This window comes from Peromyscus eremicus, chromosome 6, assembly GCF_949786415.1.
Source record: "Peromyscus eremicus chromosome 6, PerEre_H2_v1, whole genome shotgun sequence".
Taxonomy (NCBI): Eukaryota; Metazoa; Chordata; class Mammalia; order Rodentia; family Cricetidae; genus Peromyscus; species Peromyscus eremicus.
Genome location: NC_081421.1, coordinates 18,257,250 through 18,267,311, shown reverse-complemented (window position 1 = coordinate 18,267,311; position 10,062 = coordinate 18,257,250). Strand labels below are relative to the sequence as shown.

General features: G+C 38.1%; 1 protein-coding gene across 1 annotated transcript; it reads left to right on the top strand.

Annotated features, from left to right (window-relative positions):
• Nucleotides 1-506: 506 nt before the first annotated feature.
• On the top strand, nucleotides 507-971 carry LOC131912372 (large ribosomal subunit protein eL21-like). The gene has a single exon (XM_059264678.1). The coding sequence runs from the start codon at nucleotides 507-509 to the stop codon at nucleotides 969-971; it is 465 nt and encodes a 154-aa protein (XP_059120661.1).
• Nucleotides 972-10,062: the final 9,091 nt, after the last annotated feature.

Genomic DNA, 10,062 nt, shown 5'->3' with positions numbered 1-10,062 from the left:
TATCAGAAGCAAAACCAGAGCCTAGCTCCTCAGCATATATACTTTCTCTCCTAGGGCACCCTCACTTCTACTTTGGTACTGGTCCATCTGCTTCATCTGTCCAAATTCAGTGCCCCATCTTGGAAGTAAATTTTCTTTACAAACCCTTTCTCCAGGTCATTTTTGTAGTCCAGTGGTCACTCCTCTGGAACAATAACACATTTAAGAAAGATTGCCTATGTCCCAGGATACCAACTAAAGTTCTTGAGTTTTGTACCAGGACAAAGAATTGGATGAGTTAGAAATAGAAATACAGACAATTTATTAGGAAATGGAAAGTACTTTTGAGAATTGGAGTAGGTTGGTCAGTTAGGGAAAGCACTGGGCTTTTCTCAGTCACCCTTATTTTATTATGCTAGCCCAGAAGGAGAAGGGTTTCCATCCTTCTAACTATTAGTTTCTTCTCTTTTTTAAAAAAAATTCATTTAAAAAGGGCCGCGGCAGCCATCTTCCAGTAACTCGCCAAAATGACGAGCACAAAGGGAAAGAGGAGGGGCACCTGCTATATGTTCTCCAGGCCTTTTAGGAAACATGGTGTTGTTCCTTTGGCCACTTACATGCGAATCTACAAGAAAGGTGATATTGTAGACATCAAAGGAATGGGCACTGTTCAAAAAGAAATGCCTCGTAAGTGTTACCATGGCAAAACCAGAAGAGTCTACAATGTCACCCAGCATGCCGTGGGCATCATTGTAAAAAAGCAAGTTAAGGGCAAGATTCTTGCCAAGAGAATTAACATGAGGACTGAGCACATCAAGCACTCTAAGAGCCGAGACAGCTTCCTGAAGTGGGTGAAGGAAAATGACCAGAAGCAAAAGGAAGCCAAAGAGGACACCTGGGTTCAGCTGAAGCGCCAGCCTGCCCCACCCAGAGAAGCACACTTTGTGAGGACTAATGGGAAGGAGCCTGAGCTGCTGGAGCCCATTCCATAGGAATTCATGGCCTAATGTACAAAAAGAAATGAAAGACCTGGACTGTAAAGGGCAAAAAAAAAATTCATTTAAAAATTTTATTTTTTATGGGTGGGTGTTTTACCTGCATGTATGTCTGTATACCATGTGCATACAATATCCATAGAGGTCGGAAGAGGATGTTGGATCCTTTGGAAATGAAGTTATAGATAGTTGTGAGCCTTTCTATGTAGGTGCTGGAAGTCGACCTCCCTCTCACATCTTCTGGAAGAGCAGCTAATGATCTTAACCACTGAGTAACACAACTGGCTTCTTTTAGATGTTAACCTTGATTTATTTAGCTTTCCTTTAGTCCCTGCTCACCATCACTGCATCAAAGCCTTAATGTTCTTTCTCCCAAACTTTAGCTGGATTGGAATAACAGAGGAATAGTTTATCACATGAACTGAATCACATGATTTGGTGTCTTTGTTTTTAGAGATAATCTGGAACATTAGATCAGGATTGAGAAACTTTGATTAACCTAGTAACCTAAGAAGGAATGCATAAGGAGTTATTTATTTTAAATTGAGTCACTGCCCTCTTAAATATGTATATTGTCTTATCTTTTTACTTACCCTCAGCTGAATAGAACAAAGACAGATTCAATAAGTAAATCTTTGCTAATTTATAGAACATTATTTTTGCTTCAAAAAAATTAAGTCTTATACATTTTTTAAGTTTCTCTCTGGAAAATGGACTTCAGAGAACATGCCTAGCAGAACACAAAATTTGGATTCTGTAGTTGTTTTGAAAGACTTTACTGATGTCCAGGTGGGCCTTGATCTGGCTATGTCTGAGAATAAGCCTGAAGTCCTGATCCCCAAGTGTCCACCTCTGCAAAGGCTAGGATTAAACGTGCTCCACTACTATGGTTTAGAAGGTGTTGAGGATGAAACCCAGGGCCTCTGGTGTGGTAGGTAGACACTCTACCCACTGACTAAATCCTCATCATTTAAACAGCTTAAGAAGAGCATAGTGATGGTTAATGCTGAGTGTCAGTTTGAAGAAATCTAAAGTCACCCAAGGGACAAACATTTGAGCTCTCTGCTTACTCACAGACTACTCCTGCTATGAAAGCAGGTACACTGTCTACAGATATTCTCCTCTCTTTCTGTTCCTGTAGACCCTACCCCCTTAAAAAAATCCCGAAAGACAAGTAAACAATCATAGGGAATGAATAAACACCTTAAAAGAAACCAAGAAAAAACAAACACACATTTGAAGTAAACTGTTCAAGACTTGGGGGCTGGAGAGCTGGCTCAGCCATTAAAAACACTAGCAGTTCTTTCAGAGAACCTGGGTTCACTTCCCAGCATTCACATGGCAGCTCACACCTTTTTGTAACTCTATCTCCAGGGGATCCGACACCCTCACAACACATATATGCAGGCAAAACAACAATGCACATAAAAAATCATTTTTAAAGTTAAAAAAGTATACACTAAAAAAAAACTTTTTAAGACCTGAAAATGGAAAATAGAAGCAATAAAAATAACCCAAACTGAGGGAATTCTAGAAATGAAAAATTTAGGAATTCAAACAGGAACTATAGAGAAAAGCTTCACCAACAGAATACAAGAAAAGAAAGAAAGAATCTCAGGCATTGAAGATATGATAGAAGAAACAGACACATCAGTGAAAGAAGATTCTAAATTTGAAAAATCCTGATACAAAACATCCAAAAAATCAGGGACACTATGAAAAGACCAGACCTAAGAAAAATAGGAATAGACAAAAGAGAAGAATCCCAGCTCAAAGGCCCAGAAAATATTTTGAACAAAATTATATAAGGAAAATTTCCTAACCTGAAGAAGGAGATTATTCCTTTAAAGATACAAGAAACATACAGAACATAAAATAGATTGACTAAAAAAGAAAGTCACCTTGCCACATAATAATCAAAACACTGAACATATAGAATAAAGAAAGAATATTAAATGCTGCAGGGTAAAATATCAAGTAACATATAAAGACAAACTTATTAGAACCTCACCTGACTACTCTTAAAGCCAGAAGGACCGGGGCAGATGTACTACAGACTCTATGAGACCACAGATTCCAGCCCAGAATATTATATCCTGTGAAACTATTATACATCATATATGGAGAATATATTCACAATAAAGTCAAATTTGAATAGTATCTATCTACAAATCCAGCCCAACAGAAGATACCAGAAAGAAAACTTCAAACCAAGGAAGCTAAAAACACCCATAAAAACACAGGAAATAATCTCACACCAGCAATATGTAAAGAAAGGAAACATATACATACCACCATCATCAACAACAAAATAACAGGAATTAACAATCATTGGTCATTGATTTCTCAATGTACTACCAAACGTACTCAGTTCCCCAAGAAAAAGACAAGGGCTAATAGAATCAATGTGAAAACAGAATTCATGATTTGGCTGTTTCATAATGTTGAAATACTCAACATCAAGAATAGACATTACCTCATGGTAAAGGGTTGGAAAAAGGTATTCAAAGCAAATGGACCTAAACAGTAAGGTGGTGTAACCATTTTAATATACAACAATATATAGCTGGAAAGACACTTCAAACTCATCAAAGGAAAAATACACCAAGAGGACATTGCATTTTTTTATTTTCCAACAAAATATTTTTATTGGTTATTTGGGAATTTTCACATAATGCACCCCAATCACAATCAATTCCCAGTCCTCCCTAGTCTGTATCCCACCCTTGTGACCTCCTCCCCCAACCCAAAAACAAACAAACAAAACAATAAAAACACAAGTCTAACTTGTAATGTTCATGTATTCACTGGAGCATAGTCAACTTCCTTGAAGAAAACTGAGTCCCTTCCCACCCACGTCCCTGCAAGAAGTCATCAGCTGTGGAGAGCTCCATTTCAGCATCCTTATCACAATTTTAAGGATTTTTCTTGGATGGCTTCCAGTCTAGGCTTTTAACTTTTGGGTAGGGGTAGGGGTTATCACAGGAGCCTTCTATGACTCTCAACTGTGAGCCTGCAGTTATCAATACCGCTGGAAAAATAGCTTCCTTGCCATGGGCATGGATCGTGGTTTCTGCCCAATGATTTCTGGCTACAGCACAGACCACAGACATCCACATGGTCTCTAGCATCAGCATGTGCCATGGATGTCAGCATGTTCTCTGGTAGTAGAACAGACTACAGATATCAAAACAGCCCTCTGCTGCAACATGGGCCATGAACAGCATCCTGGCCCTCAGCCCAGCACAGGCCACAGATATTAACATGCCTCTGGGGCATGGTCTACAGGCACTAATATGGTTCCTGGCAGCACGGCAGCCCATGGATATCAACATGGCTTCAAGGGGGCAGCACAGACCATGGACATATACATGGCATTCTGTAGTAACACAGATGATGGATATCAACATGGCTTTCTGTGGGAACACAGATGATGGACATCTGTATGGCTTTTAGTGGTAACACAGGCCATGAACACTCCTGGCTACAGTAGAACCACAGACCACTGCTCATGGCCATTTACATGGTTTCATATGGTGACAAAAATCATGGATCTCCACATGGCCTTGGGTGGTAACACAGGCCATGGACATCAGCACAGCTGCCAGCTGCAACAGGATCACAGGACACAACATTGCCCTAGGTGCCAACACAGACCACAGGCATCAACATGGCCTCTGGAGGCAGTATAGGCCATGCACATCAACATGGCCTCTGGTGGCAACCCAAACCATGAACACTAACATGACCTTCTTCAGGAGCACAAACTGCAGATGTTCACTTTGCCTTCAGTGGTAGCATGGGCCTCAGACATCAGCATGGCCTCTAGCTGTGGCCTAGACCACAGACATCCACATGAATGATGAGCTTCAACATGGCTGTAGGCCATAGCATGGACAATGGAGGTCTTTCAAGGATGTCCAATCCAGATAATGAACCATTCTTCATATTAGATATCCCATTGTTGCTCAAAGCCAGGTCAATTGTTTGGAGGCTGAGTCTGCTTAAGCTCCATGCTAGCAATTTAACAGGACACTTGAAAGCTCTAGAACAAAAAGAAGTAATCACACCCAAAAGGACATATACAGCAAGAAGTAATCAAACTCAGGGATAAAATCAATAAAATAGAAACAAAGAGAACAATACAAAAAAAAATGAAAAAAGAGTTGATTCTTTAAGAAAATTAACAAGACAAACTGTTATCCAAATTAAAAGGGAGATATAATTTCCAAATTAACAAAATTGGAAACTAAAAGTGGGATATAAAAGACACTGAGGAAATTCAGAGAATCATAAAGATATATTTTTTAAAAACCTGTACTCCACCAAATGGGAAAATCAAAAAGAAATGGATAATTTTCTCAATAGATACCACTTGTGAAAGTTAAATTAAGATCAGATATGCAATTTAAATAGACTTAGATTCCATAGTGAAATAAAAGCAATTGTTAAAATATCCTAATCAATAGTAGTCCAGGGCCAGATGGTTTTAGGGCATAATTCTACCATACTTTCAGAAAACAGTTAATGCCAATAACTCTCAACTCTCAAATTATTCTACAAAGTAAAAAACAGGAGTAACACTACCCAAATTATTTTATGAGGTCACAGTTGCCCTGATATCCAAACCACATAAAGACTCAGAAAAGAAATAAAATTATGGACCAATTTTCCTTGTGAACATAGATGTAAAAATACTCAATAAAATACTTGCAAACTGAATCCAAAAACACATAAAAATGATCATCCACTGTAGCCAGAGGCTTTTCTGCATCCTGCCTGGTCCCACAATCACTTATAAAGTAATCACTCAGAGCAGACATGTCTCATAGTCATAAAAAAAAGAAAAAAAATCTGTTATTAAAACATTTTAAATGTCATATTCTATAGATTTCTGAAGGGTTTGAAGGTGACCTGTCTACCTAAAATATATCTCTGCTTGACCTTGAAAACATAACTAATATGACTAAAAGTTTGATTGTAATGTCTAAGTACTAACTTTTATTTCTTTAATCCTGATATTTGGTAATAATAACATTCAAAGATTAGCAAATTGCACTACATTGTTAAATAAACTATATACGTGCAATATCCTGAGCAAGATCAGAAATATATGTACAGTATTTTCTAACAAAATCAATCTCAAATTTGTAGCAATATACATAATTTGTATACAATATACAAAAATTCAAAACAATGTAAAAATATTTAAAACTAGTAGTTGCCTTTTAAAAGTACACCCAATAATCTACCTTTTTATCTATATCATAGCTATATCCTCTCTTTTTTCTTTTCAGAGTAGATTCAATTATCTACCTCTTATCTATATCCTCTTTTTTTCTTTTCTTTTTTTCAAACAAGAACCTTAAATCTAATCTCCTTGTTTAGCATTTTTCCTGATGATTAGCAATAACAACTTGTAACCAACCATCTAAATAATAACAGTTATCTCAAACCCCAAACCCAATGAAAGACCAAAAACCACCTGCCCCACTTCTTGGGAATGTGAGCATCATGTTCTTAGAAATATCTCCTGATGTTTGGGGGTGAAAGCATCTTTAGGAGATCCTGAAAAGAAAAATTTTGGGTTAATAGTCAAGTCCCAGGAAAGGTAGCTGTATCATTTGTTGTCCAGTCTCTGTATAATGCGCAAGTGAAGGGCTTATCTCAAGTCTTTGTTCCAGTGGTCTGTGAAGCTGGATCATCTCAGCTAGCCATCTTGAAATTGTCCTGAGCAGTTTGTTGTACAAAGCCGATTTTTGGGTGATCTTTGTCATCTTAGTGGTATTATTATTTTGCATGTGGAATCACCATTGTGGAGCCCCATTGTCTTTCTGGAAACTTCAAATTCACTGTTAGGCCTGGTCATGATTCCCTGCAGAAAACTGATAGACTCCAACACAAAACATGTATAGGCAGCTAAATGAAGCCTTTTTTCTAGAATTAGTTAGTACTCTATATGACCATTAATATCATAACAAGTTTAAAAAATATATATCTTATACATTTTGATATAAAATTCATACCTTAAGAAAAGTTTAAAGAATCAAACTAGAACCATAGAACTGAGATTAGTGGCAATAGAATAGTCCCTTAATTTTGGTTTTCTTCTGTCCCATATCAGATGGCTCTTCTGACATGACACAGATACTTTGCATTTTCCTTTTAACAAACATGCTTGAGTTTAGAGAAGGAGAGAGCCATTCTCCAACTCCAAAGTCAACTTTAATTTTTAATTGAACTGGGACTACATAATGTAGTCAGAAGTTTTCCTGTATTCTGTCTGGTCCACAGTCGGGACAAAGGAAAACTTCTGACTACAAAAGGTATAAATGGGTATAGTGAAAAACCTGTTAGGATTGAAGACTGAGGTATGTGATGAACTGCTGTTAGTTTACTGTCCACACAATGTTTTCTGCTCTTATTGAAACATAATAGTTTGATTATGGGAAAAATTGTAATATTTCTCTATTATCATTCCTATGCAGGTATCAAATTAGTGTCTTTGGCTTTCCCCAGGCATAAGCAAAATAGATAAAAATTCTGTCCTTGGAAATTTTTTCTTCTATCTTTGAATCAGAGTTGTCTTAGTTAGGGGTTTTATTGCTGTAAAGAGAAACCATGACCATGATAACTCTTATAAATAAAAACATTTAATTGAGGTGGCTTGCTTACAGTTCCAGAGGTTCAATCCATCATCATATTGGAGGGGAGCATGGTGGCATGCAGGCAGATATGTCAATGGAGCTGAGAGTGCTACATCTTGCAGGCAATAGGAAATCAGGTGAGACATTGGGTGGGTATCCGCAGCATATGAAACCTCAAAGCCCACGCTTACAATGACACACTGCCTCCTTGAAGGCTATACCCACTCCAACAAAGCCATACCTCCTAATAGTGCCACTCTCTATGAGATTATGGAGGCCAATTACATTCAAACTACCCAAGGGTCTTGCTGTGTAGCTCCAGTTTTCTGGAATTCTGTGTAGTCATGGCTGGCCTTGAATGCACAATTATTTTGCCTCAGCCTCTGGGATTAGTGTTAGGATTATCTTAGAGTTAATTTTGTAGGTGGTTGTAGGGATGGGAAAGAAGCATACATATTTTAGGTATGTTAGACAGTGACCAGGGCTGTGGGTTAAAGAAGAAAGAACAATGAAAAGTGCTTGAGAGTTTGTTGTGTGTGAGTACATAAGAGAGCAGGGAGCAGCACTATAAGAGGTACACAAAGTAAATCTTGATGGGAGGGTGACCTTTGGCAAAGTGTTATAAGGGATGAGGTGGACGAGGAGAAACATTCATAGACATGGAAAACAGGTGCCAGAATATCCATGTCAGGGCTTGTTTGGTTTATCTGAAGACCATCTGAGAGGCCTGGGTGTATGAGTGGAGTAAAAGGCAAGGGTTCTAGGAAACAAGATGAGTGGGTATGCAGAGCCAGGTTCCACAGAACCTTGTGGGCCACTGAATGGACTATATAGCCTTTACTGAATAAAAGGGTAAAGCCACTGTGAGATTTCATGTGGATAGAAGATACCAGATACCTTGCAAGGCTTCTAAGAATAGACTGCATGCAAGGAAGTGAGACCTTTCAGAGGCTGTTAAAATGACTGATGAGAAGTGGTGGCTTATAACAGGGGAGTGCAAGCCTCAAACTCACAGAGGTCCACCTGTCTTTGCCTCCCAAGTGCTTGGATTAAAGGCATGCACCACTACCCTTGGCCTTAAATGTGTAGTCTAGGCTGGCCTTGAACTCGTGAGTCTCCTGCCTCCAAGATGGCAATTTCTAAGTCCCATAAAATATCAACAAAGGAAAAGGAAAGGAAGAATGAGAGCTTGAGAAGAAATACTTTGTCCCTTAGTGAGAGCAGAAATACCCTCCCCAAGCAAGGGAAAATAAATACCACTGAAAAGTCACTATAAGAATTCATCAAATTATTTTGTTGTATTAACCACTGTTTTGTTGTATTAACCAGAGTCACTGTTTTTATTGTATTAAAGTACTTAATTGGTTTCAAATAGATTTTTATATGGGGGGGGACAAGGAGAATGAGGGTGAATCTGAAGGGTTTAAAGAAGGAACTAACATTTTATTGACAGTCTATCATATCAGGGATTTTACAGTATTTTCATCATTCAACCAATGTCTATTCCTTTTTGGGTACTTTTACTAATTTTTTTTTTTGGTTTTTTGAGACAGAGTTTCTCTGTGTAGCTTTGTGCCTTTCCTGGAACTCACTTGGTAGCCCAGGCTGGCCTCGAACTCACAGAGATCCGCCTGGCTCTGCCTCCTGAGTGCTGGGATTAAAGGCGTGCGCCACCACTGCCTGGCTTCTTTTACTAATTTTTTACAAATGAGAGATCTAAATTCAAAAGGACAGCCAATCCTCTTGATCCATGTTCAATTCTTCAAATGTGGTACCTTCTTGAAAATAATTTTTAAGAAAAGCCACTCTGTTTGTCTCATTCTAGTTTCTAAGGAATGATGAAGCTAGATCTCAGAATATGCACAGGTAGGAGACATCTTTTGAAATATTCCATTTATAGACAAATGTTATGTTTTACATATGAGGAGGAAATTTTATGTGATGAGTAGCACCTAGCATGAAACATTTATAAAATTAATCTAAGAACCTAAAAACCCAGTCTACACTGATGTCTTTGAGAACATCATAATACAGTCAAGGAGTGACTGCTAAGTACAGCAAGCTGCTACTGAATAAAATTTGGCTGCTCAGCAATTTTAGGAGGAGTTTTATTATATGACAGTATAGCTTTCCTGGACTTTCCCAGAACTCTATCTCACTCTTTTAAATGATTTACAGAATAAGTCTTCCTTCTGCATTGCTTTTATTGTACTGCAGTTGACGAGGCTGGATGCTAAGTACCAGAGAAGTGTCATTATAGAAAGTGACCTTGATGAACTGTCCTATCCCTGTCTAAATTGGGCTGAGAAGTCAACAGAGCCAGTAGTAGTGAAGTTCTGTTATTTATGTAAGATTCTTTTAGGAAAACAAACAAAAAAATTATACAGATGCCGTGACTAAGAATAAGATCCAAGTTCAAAAGCTTGGGTAACTCTGGGTTT

Coding starts and splice junctions, on each gene's coding strand:
- LOC131912372 (XM_059264678.1), top strand. CDS start 507: ATGACGAGCACAAAGGGAAAGAGGAGGGGCACCTGCTATATGTTCTCC.